This window comes from Citrus sinensis, chromosome 2, assembly GCF_022201045.2.
Source record: "Citrus sinensis cultivar Valencia sweet orange chromosome 2, DVS_A1.0, whole genome shotgun sequence".
NCBI classification, from domain to species: Eukaryota; Viridiplantae; Streptophyta; class Magnoliopsida; order Sapindales; family Rutaceae; genus Citrus; species Citrus sinensis.
In genome coordinates, this window is record NC_068557.1 from 18,646,114 (window position 1) to 18,667,051 (window position 20,938).

General features: G+C 34.6%; 3 protein-coding genes across 3 annotated transcripts; all 3 read left to right on the forward strand.

Annotated features, from left to right (window-relative positions):
• The first annotated feature begins 1,659 nt into the window (after window positions 1-1,659).
• On the forward strand, window positions 1,660-2,541 carry LOC107175761 (uncharacterized). Its single transcript, XM_015527491.2, has one exon. The coding sequence runs from the start codon at window positions 1,660-1,662 to the stop codon at window positions 2,539-2,541; it is 882 nt and encodes a 293-aa protein (XP_015382977.2).
• Window positions 2,542-2,548: 7 nt separating this feature from the next.
• Window positions 2,549-3,382, forward strand: LOC107175760 (uncharacterized). Its single transcript, XM_015527490.1, has one exon. It carries the CDS (start codon window positions 2,549-2,551, stop codon window positions 3,380-3,382), a length of 834 nt encoding a protein of 277 aa, XP_015382976.1.
• A 14,186-nt stretch (window positions 3,383-17,568) lies between these two features.
• LOC127900309 (uncharacterized) lies at window positions 17,569-18,675 on the forward strand. Its single transcript, XM_052434938.1, has one exon. It carries the CDS (start codon window positions 17,569-17,571, stop codon window positions 18,673-18,675), a length of 1,107 nt encoding a protein of 368 aa, XP_052290898.1.
• Window positions 18,676-20,938: the final 2,263 nt, after the last annotated feature.

Consider the following 20,938-nt stretch of genomic DNA (forward strand, 5'->3'; position numbering starts at 1 on the left):
GGACGATTGATATACCCTCAAAGTGTTGTAGTATTTTTGATAATAGAACAAATATAAGGTATACAAATGATAATTTCCCTTGAATTTAATCATCATGCATGCAATCACGTGGCGAACCTTTGAATTTTTGGTTGGCAAATATGGCAAGCACGTGGAGAGCATTAAAGAATTATTTGGCAATTTGAATGATTCGCATACATGGGCTTAAAGAGTGGGTTGGATTTGTTTTATTTTAAAATCCTTTTGACTTAAGGATTCGAGGGCGCAATAATATAAAGAGAAGAAAAAGCAGTCGCTAAAAAAAAAAAAAAAAAACACAAGCTGAGGACTGAATTAAAGAAGGCAGCCGCACAAGAACTAAAGATTGGAGAGAAAACTGAGAGCAAGAAAAAAAAAGAAAAAGAAAACGAGAAGCCACCACTGCAAATCCGGGAGCAACAATTTGGAGAAGTCAATCGTAGAGATTGGAGAGAGACAACTTCTTGAGTTTTTCTTTCCCTCTTCTCTATTATTTTGCTTGAATGTTCCCAATTAAATTAATGGATTCTGTTTATATTTCCATGAACTAATTTATTTTACTAGGGCTACGATGTAGCCTAATTATAAAGATTTAATTCCATAAATCTGTGTTACTTTTAATTTATTATTCCATGATTAAGTATTCATTATTGTGCTTAATGCTTTTAAATATTTGGCCAATATTTAAATGATTTGAGGATACATAATGAGACCGAGAGAAGATTTATGTATTTTTACTCTGTGTAATGGATGCTATGAATTAAACGAAAGACAGAGATGTGCCAACGTGATTCGTGCAGTTTTCTAAGAATTTCCATAGAGCTTAATGAATCTTTGCTTATTTAAATTCACATAGAGATAGAGTGAGTTAATATGTGGAGGTATTTTTGATATTACTCGAGAGAGATATTGAATAGATTAGGGAAATTCACTGTCAACATGGGTAATAAATTTTAATAGCATAGATGGAGGATTAAATTGGATTAGTTATGGTGAAATTGGATGTCCCAGTGTCTTAATCTCTTAGTGATTTTTATCACTGCCTGCATCTTTATTTAATTTTTAGTTAATTTATTTTATTTTAATTTTTAATCTAAATTCGCTTATTCGATTGTTCAAATAAATTACGATTAGAATAATTTCGGTAGCTAATAAGATATACAATCGTTGTGGGACGATACTTTACTCTTCATTATATTACTTGTGCCGACTAGTACACTTGCTAATTTACGCATTAAGTTTTTGGCGATGTTGCCGGGGATTGTTTGGATTAGTATCGATACCAACTAGCTTTAGTTTAATTTGAATTTTATTTTTAGTGTTTTTATTTTAATTTTCGTTTTCTTGTTTAATTTTATGAGACGTTCAAGAAGTTTTGATTTATTGCCTTTTGATCCAGAGATTGAATGCACTTGTAGAAGGCTTTATAGAGAAAGGAGAGAAGCTTTACAGGAGCAACAACTAATCATGGTTGATGAACCATTACAAGGAAATGAGGATGCGAGACCTTTAAGAGGCTATGTTGTTCCTACAGTTAATGGTGCTCGCTCAAGCACTGCACGTCCTGCCGTTCAAGCCAATAATTTTGAAATTAAGCCAGGCATAATCCAGATGATTTAGACGTCAGTACAATTTGCTGGGATGCCAAATGATGATCCAAATGTTCATATTGCAAATTTCTTGGAAATTTGTGACACATTTAAGCAAAATGGTGTTTCAGACAATGCTATTAGGCTAAGGTTTTTTCCATTCTCACTGAGGGATAAAGCAAAAGAGTGGTTGAACTCACTCCCTACTGGAACAATCATTACATGGGATGGTTTAGCACATAAGTTTTTAGCAAAGTACTTTCCTCTTGTAAAAACAGCCAAGTTGAGGAATGACATCAAAACCTTTGCTCAATTCGAGATTGAATCATTATATGAAGCGTGGGAAAGATACAAAGACCTACTAAGAAAATGCCCACATCACGGTCTACCAGTTTGGCTTCAGGTACAGACATTTTGCAACGGTTTAAGATCTAATACCAAAACAATAATTGATGCTGCAGCAGGAGGAACGTTAATGGGAAAAACACCAGAAGCAGCTTACGAATTATTGGAGGAGATGGCCTCCAACAATTACCAGTGGTATTCAGAGCGACTAATATCAAAGAGAGCTATAGAAGTCCATAATGTTGATGTGGTCACAGCTTTATACGCACATATAACTGCTATTCGTAACAAGTTGGACAATATGAATATTCAAACTCAACCACAAGTGTGTGAATTATGTGGAGGGAATCATACTAGCGTCAATTGCCAAGTTGGAAGTCCTTTTGCACCATCATCTACTGAACAAGCTCATTATGTGTCAAACTTCCAGAGGAAACAAAATAACCCATATTCCAATACCTACAATCCAAGCTGGAGAAACCATCCAAATCTATCATGGAACAACACCCAAAAATGCATTAGCACCACCTCCAGGGTTCCAACTATAAGAAAAGAAGTCAAACTCAGAAGATACTCTTACCCAGCTTAGAACAAATATGTCTCAATTTATGACTAAAACAGAGACAACTTTTCACAATCAAGCTGCATCAATTTGGAACCTCGAGGTACACGTGGGTCAGATTGCAAACTTGTTATCTAGTAGACAATACGGCTCTCTGCCTAGTAACATTGAGATGAATCCTAGGGAGCAAGTTAATGCAATTGTACTTCGGAGTGGTAAACAACTTGATGAGCCACGGAAAGAAGCAAAGAAAGTTGATGAAGAACAAGTTGAAGACACCACTAAGGTTTCAAAAGCAACAAGTTCAGAAATACCACAACCTAAACCAACAACACCAGTCAAGGCCTATGTTCCTCCAATCCCTTTTCCTCAACGTCTTTGGAAAAATAACATAGATAAGCAATTTTTAAAATTTCTTGGTATGTTTAAGAAATTGCATATTAACATTCCTTTTGCAGATGCTTTGGAACAAATGCTGCTTTATGCTAAATTTATAAAAGAAATGTTGTCCAACAAGAGGAAATTTGAGGAGCATGAAACTGTAATGTTGACTAAGGATTGCACCGCCATCTTGCAAAATAAATTGCCACCAAAGCTGAAAGATCTAGGGAATTTTAATATTCCATGCACTATTGGAAATTGTTATTTTGATAAAGCTTTGTGTGATTTAGGTGCAAGCATTAATTTGATGCCTCTTTCTGTTTTCAAGAAATTAGGTTTGGGCGAACCTAAGGCAACAACTGTTACCCTTCAATTGGCAGGTAGATTTATAAAGTACCCAAGGGGCATAGTTGAGGACGTGCTTGTAAAGGTTGATAAGTTTATATTCCTTGCAGATTGCATTGTCTTTGATATGGTCTTTGATTGATGTTCAGGAAGGGAAATTGATTTTAAGAGTTCAAAATGAGCAAGCCATTTTCAATGTACACACACCTATCAAGTATCCAACTAAACTCAAAGATTGTTTTTAAGAAGACACCATGGATGGAAAAATGACCAAACTGTTGAGTGTTAGAAAATGTATATTTATAAAGGAGAAAATCGTTATTTTACACTTCAAGTTTACTAACACTCTTACTTTTATGTATTTAAGCTTCTTGTCATTTAATTATGTCTGTTGTATTATAATTAAGTATTTTATGTATTTTAGGGGCATCATAGTCATTTCACAATAAACGAGAGATCAGACGGTAAAACAGACATCACTTTTGAACTCTGGACGGTCGAAAACTTTAGGAGGAGCATAAAAGGAAAAATGACACTGTTCACATGTACGATACTATTCACATGTACGGTACTGTCTATGTTACTGTTCACGACACTGTTCACATAGACGGATCGATGACGTGGCATTGACCAATGATGTGGCATTGACTGATGAGGTATCACCATCCTGTTGGACTAAAATTCTTATGCACTGTTGATTACTGATATGGCAGCATGTTAGTGGACCAAAAATTACGCGTACGATACATGCATATACACAGGATTATTTTCAACCAAACCGCATTACTGTTCAAACCAGGTCAAACCATGTCACTGTTCAAACCGCGTGGTCAAACCGTGTACTGTTGACTGATGACGTAGCGCAATCCTGAGCGTCCAAACTGTTTTTAATCCGATTGACATGATTTACTCAATGTATCTATAAAAAGGGGGCCTCCCCCCCTAATTTGATATCTCTGAATCCATTTTTGGACTCCATTTTCTATAATTCTTTCTCCATATTGTATTTTCTACGTATTTTAATAAATTTTCGTTTTACCCCTAGTTCAATTATGAGTAGCTAATTTTCTTTCAAGCTTGGGTTGAAGGTGAAGTCTCAACATGTGTCATGGGCTTTAATTGGTAAATTTACTTTCTCTTCCCCTTTAGTTTTTGTGGATGTTATGACTTCTCGTCGACAAATAATAATAATCTTGTCTAGATACCACCTTAGTTTCACCGGCTCCCTAGTACAATGTTATTATTATTTGGCACGATAAGCCATTAACACCATATTGATTAGAGTGTGGTTCATGAGGTGTGGATTCCCCCTAATGATTTAATTGGCATTAATAAGGAATATTTAATTCATTGTGCATGTTGATACGGATCTAGATACCCAAGTATGTCATTTCAATAGATTTCTCTTCAATTTATTCTCGCCATTTCAATTTCAATTTCAAGATAATCTAAGTCACTTTCACCACAAATCCAACCACCCTCATACAAAATTAATTCTACATATAATTAAAATCCACCTCCTCGTGGGATCGACACTCGTCTCGATTAATCTATTCTACAATAGATTCGTGCACTTGCAAATTCAATAAAATTTACACAACAAGTTTTGGCGCCGTTGCCGGAGAGGTAAGTTATTTTAATTCGTAGAATTAATTTTTGTGAATAATTTCTTTTATTTGTTTTCTTGTATTTTTTTCTTATTAAAAAAAAGAAAAAAAAGTGAATATGCATTTAGAGGTAATAGTTTCTTTTCTTTCTCTATTCTTTAAAATTCTGTAATTTAATTTTCAATTTATTTTTCTTTGTAACTTTTTGTTTATCTTATTAATTTATTTCACGTATTTTTTAAAGTGTGTTTTTTATAGAAAGGTTGTAACAGCGTGATAAGGTTAGTACCGTAATTTCTCCTTCTTATTTATTTTTATTAATTTTTTTCTCATTTTTTTTGTATTCATTGCATGCATGGTCGAATGTCATTATTACCTAATCTTGAGCATATAGACCTTGAAATTGAAAAAAATACTTCGCACACACAAACACGTTAAAAATAAAATGGATTTGCAGCAACAAGCACCACCACAGGAGAGGCCATTTAAGGACTACTTCAGTCCCTTAGCTAATTTAAGCACATCATGTATAAGATACCCAAATATAGCTGCTAGGAGTTTTGAACTAAAACCTAGTGTGCTAAATTGTCTCCCAACATTCTATGGTCTAAAAAATGAGGACCCATATAATCATTTGAATGATTTTCATGCTGTTTGTCAAACATTTAGATATGAGAATTTTTCAGATGATGATGTTCTTTAAAGGATAGAGCTCGTTCATGGCTCAATACATTACCTGCTAATAGCATTACATCATGGGAACAAATGGTAACAAAATTTTTGAATAAATATTTCCCAGTGCATAAAACCAATGCTATTCGCAAGAAAATTTTAGAGCTTACCCAGAGAGAAGACGAGCAGTTTTTCGAAACATAGGAGCGATTCAATGGTCTACTTTTAAAGTGTCCACATCATGGATACGAGAAATGGCACTAATGCCAATACTTTTTGGAGGGATTATTGCTGAATGTGCAAGAATGGCTAATGGCAACAAGTGGAGGAGAGCTAAAGTCAAAAAGTGCATCAGAGATTTGGGAATTCTTCCAGCGATAAGCGGATAATTCCCAACAACAGAGTCGGTCACTCAGGAATACTAAAAGAATTAAATGAGTGAATGAGGTTCACATTGGTGAGTCAACTTCGGGAATCAAAGAGATCAAGAAGATGGTTGAAGATCTCGCTCGACAAATAGCATTGCTATCGACCACTAAATCAACAGAGCCACATGACCATGACTAATACTCAAATCAAGCCAATTCTATAGGTGTAATGAGAAAACCATCATACTACAACCTATACTCCAACACATATAACCTTGGATGGAGAGACCACCCCAATTTTTCATGGTCTCAAGGATTCCAACAGAATGGACCAGCAGCTCCGGCTCCACCAATGCAATCAATTCCTCAAGCCTCTCAGCCACCATTTAGACCATACAATCAGAACCAGAACTACTCTCAACCCAGACCATGAGAGGATTCATTCCAGAATCTCAAGAATTTTACTCACTCCACGATTGAGCAACAGAACCGCACTATTGATGGACTGCGAAATGAGTTGAGAGCAGGCTTCAACTCACAAGCCCAATCAGTTTCAAGCCTCGAGAAGATGGTGGGATAACTTGCTTCTTCAGTTCAGACCTTGGCAATGACTGTTAAGAAAAGTAAATTTTCAAGTCAACCAGTGCATAATCCTAAAGGAGTACATGAAGCAAGTACCAGTTCACTACAGCAGCATGGAGAGGTCAAAGCAGTCATGACCTTGCGAAAAGGAAAAGAAGTCGACAACAAAGTAGAGATGCCAGTGACAAAAGAAAATCAAATTATACCTGTGAATGTTGAGGACTCACCATCGGAAGAGAAAGAAGAAATCAACCCACGAGAATATGTTCCCAAAGCTCTATTTCCTCAAAGGTTAGCTAAAGGAAAGAAGGGAAAATCCACAGGTGAGATTCTTGAAATCTTCAAACAGGTAAGTGTTAACATCCCTTTACTTGATGCTATAAAACAAGTTCCATTTTATGCCAAGTTTCTTAAAGACCTTTGCACTAAAAAGAGAAACATTCAGGTCCAAGAGAAGGCATTTTTAACAGAAAACGTTAGTTCTATACTCCAACACAAAATTCCTTTAAAATGCAAAGACCCAGGCTCCCCCACTATCTCATGTAGTATAGGGAACCACACAATTGAGAATGCTTTGTTGGATTTAGGAGCTAGTGTAAATCTGTTACCTTACTCAGTTTTCATGAAACTTGGACTGGAAGAATTACACTCAACTCAAGTGGTGTTACAACTTGCAGATCGGTCCACGAAAATACCTCGTTGTATTATGGAGGACATACTTATCTAGGTAGACAAGTTTTATTTTTCTGTTGATTTCATTGTAATTGACACTCAACCAATACATGATTCAAGGAAGCACATCCCCATTATTCTAGGCCGACTTTTCTTGGCAATTGCGGATGCTCACATTCAATGCAGGACTGGAAATATGCAGTTTTCCTTTGGCAACATGACTATGGAGCTAAACATCTTCAACATTGCCAAACAACCTCACAATGCTGATGATGGAATTATTGATGTGGATTTAATAGAAACATTAGTTGATAATACTTTTGTTTCAAACCTTAGTGATGACCCTTTACAAATATGCTTAACTCACTTTGGTTTGACTTTTGATATTGACAGATCGATCGATAAGGTCAACGTCCTACTTGACTCAGCACCATCCACGGACACTAATAAATAGAAGTCAAGAGTTGAATAACTAGCACCATCAGAAAAGAAACTCATCTCATCATCATAATCACCACTGAAACTCGAGCTCAAACCATTACCCAACACTCTGGAATATGTATTTTTTGGAGAAGAAAGTACTATGCTGGTAATCATTTCATCATCCCTAAATGACGAACAAAAAGGTAAGTTGTTGGATGTTTTAAAAGAGCACAAAGGAGCATTAAGATGGACCATAGCAGACATAAAAGGTATAAACCAAGTCGACTGCATGCATTACATTCACCTTGATGAAAATGCTAAACCTACTAGGGAAATGCAACGTCGGTTAAATCCTAACATGAAAGAAGTTGTTAGAATTGAAGTCCTTAAGCTATTAGATGCATGTATCATTTACCTAATTTTTGATAATTCATGTGTCAGTCCTGTACAAGTTGTCCCCAAAAAGTCAGGAGTCACAGTAGTTACGAATGCCGATAATGAATTGATACCCACTAGAGTGACTACAGGATGGCATGTATGCATTGATTATAGAAAGTTGAATTCTGTTACACGTAAAGACCATTTTTCTTTACCATTTATCGATCAAATGCTTGATAGATTAGCAGGCCATGAATTTTATTGCTTTCTAGATGGCTACTCAGGATACAATCAAATTCCCATAGCACCAAAAGATCAGGAAAAAACTACTTTCACTTGCCCTTTTGGTACTTTTACATATAGGAGGATGCCATTTGGGTTATGTAATGCACCTGCTACATTTCAACGATGCATGTTGAGCATTTTTTCTGATATGGTTGAACGATTTCTTGAAGTCTTTATGGATGACTTTTCTGTCTTTGGTGATTCATTTGATCAATGTTTACATCATCTAACACTAGTTCTGCAGAGATGTATCGAGAAGAATTTAGTCTTGAATTGGAAGAAGTGTCATTTTATGGTAAAACAAGGTATTATTCTCGGTCACATCATTTCGAGCAAAGGCATTGAGGTTGACAAAGTCAAGGTGGATCTCATTTCTAATCTTCCTCCACCCAAAACAGTCAGAGAAATAAGATCTTTCCTTAGGTATGCTAGTTTTTATAGACGTTTCATTAAAGATTTTAGCAAAGTTTCTAGACCCTTATGCAATCTACTTGCTAAGGATGTACCTTTTATCTTTAATGATTCATGTCTTGTGGCTTTTGAAAAATTAAAGCAATTGTTGACATTATCACCTATCATTCAACCCCCAAATTAGAGCTACTATTTGAGTTGATCGAATTTCCCATGTTATTTACTATGCTAGTATGGCATTGAATGATGCACAGTTGAACTATTCAACTACTGAAAAAGAAATGCTAGCAGTAGTGTTTGCATTGAAAAAATTTCGATCTTATCTTATCGGTTGTAAAATAATTGTGTTCACAGATCATACTGCTCTTAAATATCTTCTCACAAAGAGAGATGCAAAAGCTAGACTAATTAGTTGGATGTTACTTTTGCAAGAATTCGACTTGGAATTTAAAGATAAAAAAGGCACAGAAAATATTGTGGCAAACCATCTCTCTCGTCTTCGTTTTGACACAATTACAGAATCATTAACATTGAATGAGTCATTTCCAGTTGAACAATTGATGAGTGTGGAAGTATTACTATGGTATACTGACATCGTTAACTATTTTGTTACTGGTCAACTTCCAGAGCATTGGACCAAGCAATACAAAGCCAAATTTTTTACGGAAATAAAGAATTTCTTTTGGAATGACCCGTATTTGTTCAAGTATTGTGCAAATCAAATTGTTAGACGATGTGCCCCAAAAAGTGAAATTCAAAATATCCTTTCATTCTGCCATAAACAAGCTTGTGGAGGCCATTTCAGCGCTAAAAAAACAACGACTAAAGTTTTACAATGTGGTTCCTATTGGCCAACTATATTTCGAGACGCTTACACTTTTTGTTCTTCATGTGATAGATGTCAACGAATAGGGAGCATTACACGAAGGAACATGATACCATTAAATCTAATTTTAGTGGTTAAGATTTTTTATGTGTGGGGTATCGACTTCATGGGTCTCTTTCCCCCTTTTTTTGGCCATCAATACATATTGGTTGCTGTTGACTACGTATCGACATGGGTAGAAGCAATTCCATGTAGAACTAATGATCACAAGGTGGTGATAGGATATTTTAAAAGCAACATTATTTCACGCTTTGGATTCCCTCGAGCGATAATCAGTAATGGTGGTGCCCACTTTTGTAACAAAGCATTCAAAGCTCTTTTGACAAAGTATTCAATCACTCACAAAGTGGCGACCCCATATCATCTGCAAACCAGTGGCCAAGTTGAGATCTCCAATCGAGAAATAAAGCACATATTAGAAAAGACGGTGAGGCCAAACAAAAAACATTAGTCATTAAGACTTGATAATGCATTATGGGCATATAGAACGGTTTTCAAAACCTCGATTGGGATGTCACCCTACAGGCTGGTATATGGAAAAGCTTGTCACCTACCTGTGGAACTCGAGCATCGTGCATATTGGGCCATCAAGAAATTCAACTTTGACATGCAGCAAGCTAGCTCAGAAAGAAGATTACAACTGGCAAAACTTGAAGAAATTCGCAATGATGCATACGAAAATGCCAAGATTTACAAGCAGCGGATGAAAGTCTTTTATGACAAGCAAATTATGAGAAAATCTTTCACTCCAGGTCAAAAAGTATTTTTATTCAATTCTCGTTTGCACCTATTTCCAGGTAAGTTACGCTCTCGATGGTCTGGCCCCTTTATTATTCATACTGTTTTTCCACATGTGACAATTGAAATTAAGGACCCAAAGAACGGTGTCACGTTTAAAGTTAATGGTCAAAGATTAAAATCATATCTAGAATACCAACCACGTGGAGAGGACATCGAAATAAATTTGAGTGACCTACCAGATTTGAATTGATTTTTTTTTTCTTTTTTTTTCTTTTCGGTGATTTGATTTTTTTTCTTTCTTTTTATTATTCTTTTGCTAATTGAGATTATTTTTGCATAAGTGTGTTTGTTTAACCATTAAGTTTTCTCTTATCATTCTTAATCATGAATACCGTAGCTAAACAGTTCCTCCTGAACATTCTTAAACCACTTCAATGTGTAAAATCTCATCTCAAAAGGCAGATTCGATTTTGTAAAATACATCGTATTTGGGCTCTACAACTACCAGAGTTGGTATCCTATGTTGAGGATTTAGAAAGCCAACTCAGAGACATTGAGAGAAGTGTCTACAACATCCAGTTGGAGCTTGAGGTAAATTCAATAAGAGGACGATTTTAATTTTCTTTGTGTGTTTTAATTTATTTTTCTGTTTGTATGCTTTAGTTTGTTACCTCGGTGAAGTGGCGGATAACGGTACTCCGTGACAATCAAGTCAATTACTTTAGTTTCCCATAATAACTGATACTCTGAGGCGAAGGTATGGACAAAAATGAGATTCTAGCACAGCTTCACAATTGATTCCCTTTACTTCCTCATAATGCCTCCTTACAATTTATAAAGCTTGGTCCGAACGCATGTGATTGCTCATGAAAAATAACATATCTGCTGACATCTGTTGGTTAATCGAGGTTAAAGTACAATTGGCAGGTGAGTTACCTCCAAAATTTATTACATACATGCCTGGTTGTGGTAAAGGAAATTATGCAAGAAAATAAAGAACTCAAAGAATTTCTATTGCTTGTCATAAATGTGCCAGAATGAGATGCAATAAAAACCCATGTTCTTTAGGAATGGTGTCTGATAACAGGGAAGATAAGATTCAATTCATTATGGATGGCTTGAATAAGGAGTCATTGGATGATATCCTTTTGTTTCTTGAAACGCATCCCAGTGGATATGTGCAAGGAGCGATTCTCCAATTATGGCCATTATTTCAGAAAGAGCATGCACGATATAGTCTCAGAAATTTGACTATAAACGACTCTGTTTTTCAGTTTATAAGAAAATTGGATGGGAAGCCTATCCTCGACCCATAGAGGGCGTTCAAGCCGTTTCTGGACATAAAACCAGAGGAAGATGTGATCCACAGTTGCAACTACATATAAATATCCTTTTACTTCACTGTTATTTTATTTCACTGTTGTTTTATCTTTTCCATTATTGTCTTTAATAATTTTATCTTATCATTGTTTCTTTTTCTTTTTACTGTTTCCTTTTTGACTCGCGAGCCATGTGATTTACACGTTAATTGACACTGACATGCTACCTCATACACAGCTGTGACTTATTATCACCAAGATTATTAAATATGATTTTTTATCAAGCACTCACAATTTTTTTTTTAGAAGTATCCCAATGGCGGCTACTCCCAATAGATAATTCAAGAACATTTATGTGCTTTCTAGATTTAACTATGATAAACATAAAGAGTTCGTTGAGGCAGCCATAGATCTTGGTCAAAGCATAGCAGAGAGAAAATTACACTTAGTGTATGGAGGAGGTAACCGAGGATTATCAAAATTGGTCTCAGAAGCAGCTTTTGTCAGAGGAAGCCAAGTGTTAGGCATCATCCTAAGAGCCCTAAAACCTTTGGGCAATTTGTCTGACTCACCAACTGGAGAAGAGTTAGTCGTCTCAGGTATGCAAGAAAGAATAAATGAAATGCTTAATCATGCTGATACTTTTATTTTCCTTCCAGGAGATCTTGCAACATTAGAGGCACTTATCACACTAGCATCTTGGGCCCACCTGTACATTCCCCATAAACCCATCGATTTATTAAATGTCAATAACTTTTATGATGGCTTCATCGCATTTCTTAACCATGCAATAAAAAACTATTTCATTCCTTCCACAACGAAAAAGCTTTTTATTTGTACTCACACTGCTAATGAGCTACTTGATCTGTTACAAGCTTATAGATTGGAGCCAGACCCCTGGACCTTTGTGTTGGAGCGTCTAAATAATGATGGTAACAGTAGCCACAGTAAGAAGTACAAATTAGATTTAACTCTCCGCTTGTAAATATTTTCTTTTGTATTGTACCATCCAGGTGATGTCTTCTAAACTCTACTTCTTTCCTTTAAAACATTGAGGGCAATGTTTCGTTCTGATTGGGGGAAGGGAATAGTCGACAATTGTGGAATCTTAGTTAAGTTTTTACTAATTTTTTATTGTAGAAACTAATTGTTGCTAACTTTTTGTTAAAGATGGCTGAATATGGAGTGTAGTGACTCTAGAAACGCATCTTCATCGTTTAAAAAAAACAAAAAAAATTCAGACATTTTCTTTTTCTTTATTAAGCTTTGATATTCATTTTTCTTCTTCTTTTTAATTTCTCCTTTATAAATATACATTTTCGAATTTTTGCGTCGAAGATGGCTGAATATGGAGTATAGTGCCTCTAGAAACGCATCTTCTTAGTTAAAAAACAAAACTGTTTTCTTTTTCTATAATTTTAAGTGTAACTTTTCTAATTAGTTTTTCTGCATCATTTTCACATTTTTGCATGCATATTTTCCTTTCATGTTTAGAAAAGGTTGGGGGGTAGGATGTTTAAAAAAAATGTGTAATTTATTTTAAAATTGGATGACATGATGAATTTCAAATTTTAGTATTTGTATTATCTTTGGTCTTAAGTGATGTTACGCTATGTTTGCTACTCTATATGTTGATGTCGAAGACAAATATAAGTTGCTTGAAGGAATGAACATGTCATAATAAGTACCAATTGAGTTTTTGAGCCTATCATTTTTCTTGGAGAGTAACATTTTTGCCCATTCTTTATACAGTTTGACAGTTTATTATTTTATACACGGTCTCTAGATTTCTTTTGAGTTAACCCTTAAAAAAAACAGAAAAAAAAATGTGGGTTGCTACATTTGGAGGCCCATCTAACTAGTAGATATAGAAGATTATTGAGAGCCCTAAAAGACAATGGAAATGCCATCTTTGATCCGTTTGAGCCTTTCTAGCCATCCATTTTATGAAATATCCATAGTTAACCCTTTTGAGCCTTTCAATATATATATATATATATATATATATATATATATATATATATATATATATATATATATTCTTTGTCAAACTTATCATCTTGACCCACTCCAATTTAGAGTATTACCCAAGATCTTACAAGTTCCATCACCTATTTATATTTGAGAAAAATGTAAATAATTATTTTGTTCAGTGTAGTTATGTCAAACAAAAGCAAAAAAAAAACTTGTTGTTTAGAAAAAACAATAATAGATGAAATCCACTTTGCAACTTCCAAAAAAAAAAAAAATCTCTACATTTTTCTCAAACATACACTTTGTTTTCCTTATTTCCTCTCTTGTGTTAGCCATGTCTCTAACCTATGTTACGTCCTAATAAAAGTCCTTTTTGATTTTAGGGAACTATAGTCTGAAGTAGAAACTAGTTATATGGGCTAAAAAGATATAGCGGTGCATAAAAAATAAATAAATAAATTGGGTTGACTAGTATTTTTATTTAACTTGATATCGTATTATTTCTAAGCTGAGGGCATATTTCTTTCATCTTGGTGAGAGCATGTGATATCACTTCTTTATTATTTTCTCTCAATTACCATTCATTGGAGTGACTATTTTTATTGGGTTTAATTTCTTTGTGAGAGTGTCACTACTTCCAGTGAGATTTTGGGCTTTGACATGTCATTCTTGAAAGTAGCTATGACAATGTCTACTGGGCTGATTCATGTGGATGGTTGATGTGGGTGTGAATGTTTTTTTAGACTGGAGATAATGCTTATACTTTTATTTGATTACTATCATTAGTCTGATTGAATAAACATGATTGTTTAAAAAAAAATCATTTTGGATTTGAATTTTGTTTTCGCTTTATTTGCTAGGGACTAGCAATAAGCTGGTTGGGGTGTGTGTTGAGTGTTAGAAAATGTATATTTATAAAGGAGAAAATCATCATTTTACACTTCAAGTTTTACTAACACCCTTACTTTTATGTATTTAAGCTTCTTGTCATTTAATTATGTGTGTTATATTATAATGAAGTATTTTATGTATTTTAAGGGCATCATAGTTATTTCACAATGAACGAGAGATCAGACGGCAAAACGGACATCACTTTTAAACTCAGGACAGTCGAAAACCTTAGGAGGAGTAAAAAAGGAAAAATGGCATTGTTCATATGTACGATATTATTCACATGTACGGTACTGTCTACGTTACTGTTCACGACACTGTTCACATAGACGAATCGATGACATGGCATTGATCGATGATGTGATATTGACTGATGAGGTGTCACGATCCTGTTAGACTAAAATTCTTATGCATTGTTGATTGGTGATGTGGCAGCATGTTAGTGGATCAAAAATTACTCGTACGGTACATGCATATACACAGGATTATTTTCAACCAAACTGCGTTACTGTTCAAGCCGGGTCACTGTTCAAACCGCGTGGTCAAACCACGTACTATTGACTGATAACGTGGCGCAATCCTGAGTGTCCAAACTGTTTTTAATCCGATGGCCATGATTTACTCAATATATCTATAAAAAGGGGGCCTCCCCCCTAATTTGATATCTCTGAATCCATTTTTGGACTCCATTTTTTATAATTCCTTCTCCATCTTGTATTTTCTACGTATTTTAATAAATTTTCGTTTTGCTCTTATTTCAATTATGAGTAGCTAATTTTCTTTCAAGCTTGGGTTGAGGTGAAGTCTCAACATGTGTCATGGGCTTTAATTGGTAAATTTACTTTCTCTTCCCCTCTAGTTTTTGTGGATGTTTTGACTTTTCGTCAACAAATAATAATAATCTTGTCTAGATACCGCCTTGGTTTCACCAACTTCCTATTACAAAGTTATTATTATTTGGCATGATAAGCCCTTATCACCATATTAATTAGAGTGTGGTTCATAAAATGTGGATTTTCCCCTCATGATTTAATTGGCATTAATAAGGAATATTTAGCCCATTGTGCATGTTGATACGGATCTAAATACCCAAGTACGTTATTTTAATAGATTTTTCTTCAATTTATTCTCGCCATTTCAATTCCAATTTCAAGATAATCTAAGTCACTTTCACCACAAATCCAACCACCCTCATACAAAATTAATTCTACATATAATTAAAATCCACCTCCTCGTGGGATCGACACTCGTCTCGATTAATCTATTTTACAATAGATTTGTGCACTTGCGAGTTTAATAAAATTTGCACAACAAGTTTTTGACGTCGTTGCCGGGGAAGTAAGTTATTTTAATTCGTAGAATTAATTTTTGTGAATAATTTCTTTTATTTATTTTCTTGTATTTTTTTCTTATTAAAAAAAAAAGAAAAAAGTAAATCTGCATTTAGAGGTAATAATTTCTTTTCTTTCTCTATTCTTTAAAATTCTGTAATTTATTTTTCTTTGTAATTTTTTGTTTATCTTATTAATTTATTTTTAGTTAATTTATTTCACGTATTTTTTAAAGTGTGTTTTTTATAGAAAGGTTGTAACAGCGTGATAAGGTTAATATATTTAAATTCACATAGAGATAGAATGAGTTAATATGTGGAGGTATTTTTGATATTATTCGAGAGAGGATATTGAATAGATTAGGGAAATTCACTGTCAACATGGGTAATAAATTTTAATAGCATAGATAGATGATTAAATTGGATTAGTTATGGTGAAATCGGATGTCCTAGTGTCTTAATCTCTAGGTGATTTTTATTACTGCCTGCATCTTTATTTAATTTTTAGTTAATTTATTTTATTTTAATTTTTAATCTAAATTCGCTTATTCGATTGTTCAAATAAATTACGATTAGAATAATTTAGGTAGCTAATAAGATATACAATCTTTGTGGGACGATACTCTACTCTTCATTATATTACTTGTGCTGAGTAGTACACTTGCTAATTTACGCATCAAGTTTTTGGCGCCGTTGCCGGGGATTGTTTGGATTAGTATCGATCCCAACTAACCTTAGTTTAATTTGAATTTTATTTTTAGTGTTTTTATTTTTATTTTCGTTTTCTTGTTTAATTTTATGAGACGTTCAAGAAGTTTTGATTTATTGCCTTTTGATCCAGAGATTGAATGCACTTGTAGAAGGCTTTATAGAGAAAGGAGAGAAGCTTTACAGGAGCAACAACTAATCATGGCTGATGAACCATTACAAGGAAATGAGGATGCGAGACCTTTAAGAGGCTATGTTGTTCCTACAGTTAATGGTGCTCGCTCAAGCACTGCACGTCCTGCCGTTCAAGCCAATAATTTTGAAATTAAGCCAGGCATAATCCATATGATTCAGACGTCAGTACAATTTGCTGGGATGCCAAATGATGATCCAAATGCTCATATTGCAAATTTCTTGGAAATTTGTGACACATTTAAGCAAAATGGTGTTTCAGACAATGCTATTAGGCTAAGGTTTTTTCCATTCTCACTAAGGGATAAAGCAAAAGAGTGGTTGAACTCACTCCCTACTGGAACAATCATTACATGGGATGGTTTAGCACATAAGTTTTTAGCAAAGTACTTTCCTCTTGTAAAAACAGCCAAGTTGAGGAATGACATCAAAACCTTTGCTCAATTCGAGATTGAATCATTATATGAAGCGTGGGAAAGATACAAAGACCTACTAAGAAAATGCCCACATCACGGTCTACCAGTTTGGCTTCAGGTACAGACATTTTGCAACGGTTTAAGATCTAATACCAAAACAATAATTGATGTTGCAGCAGGAGGAACGTTAATCGGAAAAACACCAGAAGCAGCTTACGAATTATTGGAGGAGATGGCTTCCAACAATTACCAGTGGTCTTCAGAGTGACTAATATCAAAGAGAGCTACAAAAGTCCATAATGTTGATGTGGTCACTGCTTTATATGCACATATAACTGCTATTCGTAACAAGTTGGACAATATGAATATTCAAACTAAACCATAAGTGTGTGAATTATGAGGAGGGAATCATAGTAGCGTCAATTGCCAAGTTGGAAGTCCTTTTGCACCATCATCTACTGAACAAGCTCATTATGTGTCAAACTTCCAGAGGCAACAAAATAACCTATATTCCAATACCTACAATCCAAGCTAGAGAAACCATCGAAATCTATCATGGAACAACTCCCAAAAATGCATTAGCACCACCTCTAGGGTTCCAACCACAAGAAAAGAAATCAAACTTCGAAGATGCTCTTACCCAGCTTACAACAAATATGTCTCAATTCATGACTAAAATAGAGACAACTTTTCACAATCAAGTTGCATCAATTCGAAACCTCGAGGTACAAGTGGGTCAGATTGCAAACTTGTTATCTAGTAGACAACAGGGCTCTCTGCCTAGTAACACTGAGATGAATCCTAGGGAGCAAGTTAATGCAACTGTACGTCGGAGTGGTAAACAACTTGATGAGCCACGGAAAGAAGCAAAGAAAGTTGATGAAGAACAAGTTGAAGACACCACTAAGGTTTCAAAGGCAACAAGTTCAGAAATAGCACAACCTAAACCAGCAACACCAATCAAGGCTTATGTTCCTCGAATCCCTTTTCCTCAACGTCTCCGGAAAAATTACATAGATAAGCAATTTTTAAAATTTCTTGATGCGTTTAAGAAATTGCATATTAACATTCCTTTTGCAGATGCTTTGGAACAAATGCCGCTTTATGCTAAATGTATAAAAGAAATGTTGTCCAACAAGAGGAAATTTAAGGAGCATGAAACTGTAATGTTGACTGAGGATTACACCGCCATCTTGCAAAATAAATTGCCACAAAAGCTGAAAGATCCAGGGAGTTTTAATATTCCATGCACTATTGGAAATTGTTATTTTGATAAAGCTTTGTGTGATTTAGGTGCAGGCATTAATTTGATGCCTTTTTTTGTTTTCAAGAAATTAGGTTTTGGCGAACCTAAGGCAACAACTATTACCCTCCAATTGGCAGGTAGATCTATAAAGTACCTAAGGGGCATAGTTGAGGACGTGCTTGTAAAGGTTGATAAGTTTATATTCCCTACAGATTGCATTGTCTTATATATGGTCGAAGATATAGAGTTACCTCTCATCCTAAGCCGACCATTCTTAACTACAGGAAGAGCTTTGATTGATGTTCATGAAGGGAATTTGATTTTAAGAGTTTAAAATGAGCAAGCCATTTTCAATGTGTACACACCTATCAAGTATCCAACTAAACTCAAAGATTGTTTTCAAGAAGACACCATGGATAGAAAAATGACCAAACCATTTAAGGATAAGCATCTATCTGACCCTCCTGACATTTATACAATACATAAGCAGTCTAATAATGAAGATCCATCTCCTTATTTTCGTGGGAAGAGGCCTCATTGCAAGAACTTTGTGCAAGGCCCATCCACATCGTCTCTTTCCATCCACGAGCCTCCTTGAATGATCTCTCCAAAGACAGTCAGGCTAATGACTATAAATTAAGCGCTTCTTGGGAGGCAACCCAAGTTTTCTAAATGAATATGGTTCTTAAAAAGGGATGAATATTGTCTTAGTTTATACTTGATTCTTGTGTTAGTTTCGTCTTGATTGTGATTCTTTAAATATTTTGCGCACTTATATTAATTCTTTTAGAATTTTGACTTGAGATTTGAGATTGATACAGTCTGAGTTGAGAATTTTAGATAGAGTAAATAACAGTTTACTTTGATTCTACATAATTAAGTTTACCCAAGCACCATAGTCAGAAATAACTACCTATAACCCTTAAGAGTAAAGCTATCCTTGAGTAATTTGGACTTGTGTACCACCAGTATGTAGAGAATAATCTACCATGAGAAGAAGGTTACCTTAAAAGGTAGAGTGAACGCTCCTGACTTTGAAAAAAAAAAAAACATGTGCTTCAAGAAAAATCAAAAGAAAATGCTAATGTATGCCTATGGATTTAAAAAAAAAAGATTAAGATGATGAAGTTAGTTTGACATACTCTATTTGTTATTCAATACAAGGGCTGTTGATATTGAAAATTTTGAGAATGGGTTTTGATTGAATTGATTCACACACAACACAAGGATCCAATGTGAGATGAGGCTGACCATTTAATTAAAGTTAGAACTTTGCCAATATTTTTAATTTTCTTTGAGCTATATACTTTATGCAATCTTTGAGGTATTTTTTATGATGTTTGTGGGTATCATCACTGGAAACCCTCTCAAGACTATAACTCGTCCACTAGGGTTGCCTAAGGGTTTAAAGGCTGATTGCATACCCTAAATGAAATCGTGATCATCTGCGAAAGTGGTTTAATTAGGATTTTCTTTTCATAGTTTTTATTTTAATTTTTACTCGAGGACTAGCAAAATGTTAAGTTTGGGGGTATTTGATGTGCTCATAATTTATCTATTATTTTAATGCTTCCATTACTTAATTTTATGTTAAATTATATTTTATTATATTAATTTTTATCTTAATTTTTGTATTTTTTCATTGTAGGAATATTGGGAATATTCATAAGAAAAAAAGCTTAAAGCGGAAATAAATTGGAGTATAATGGAAATAATGTGGAAGCAAAAGGAAAAGAAATAAAAAGCCAAATCAAGGAAGATTGAATTTAATCATCATGCATGCAATCACGGGGGGGAAGCTTTGAATTTTTGGTTGGTAAATATGGCAAGCATGTGGAGAGCATTAAAGAATTAATTGGCAATTTGAATGATTCACGTGCATGGGCTTAAAGAGTGGGCTGGATTTGTTTTATTTTAAAATCCTTTTGACTTAAGGATTTGGGGGCGCAACAATATAAAGAGAAGAAAGAGCGGTCGCAAAAAAAAAAAAAAAACACAAGCCGAGGACCGAATTAAAGAAGGCAGCCGCACAAGAACTGAAGATTGGAGAGATAACTGAGAGCAAGAAAAAAAAAGAAAAAGAAAAAGAGAAGCCACCGCTACAAATCCGGGAGCAACAATTTAGAGAAGTCAATTGTAGAGATTGGAGAGAGACAACTTCTTGAGTTTTTCTTTCCTTCTTCTCTATTATCTTGCTTGAATGTTCCCAATTAAATTAATGGATTCTGTTTATATTTCGATGAACTAATTTATTTTACTAGGGCTACGATGTAGCCTAATTATGAAGATTTAATTCCATAAATCTGTGTTACTTTTAATTTATTATTCTATGATTGAGTATTCATTATTGTGCTTCATGCTTTTAAATATCTGGCCAATATTTAAATGATTTGAGGATACATAATGAGACCGAGAGGAGATTTATGTATTTTTGCTCTGTGTAATGGATGCCATGAATTGAACGAAAGACAAAGATTTGTGCAGTTTTCTAAGAATTTCCATAGAGTTTAATGAATCTTTGCATATTTAAATTCACATAGAGATAGAGTGGGTTAATATGTGGAGGTATTTTTGATATTACTCGAGAGAGGATATTG

Coding starts and splice junctions, on each gene's coding strand:
- LOC107175761 (XM_015527491.2), top strand. CDS start 1,660: ATGCCAAATGATGATCCAAATGTTCATATTGCAAATTTCTTGGAAATT.
- LOC107175760 (XM_015527490.1), top strand. CDS start 2,549: ATGTCTCAATTTATGACTAAAACAGAGACAACTTTTCACAATCAAGCT.
- LOC127900309 (XM_052434938.1), top strand. CDS start 17,569: ATGTGTCAAACTTCCAGAGGCAACAAAATAACCTATATTCCAATACCT.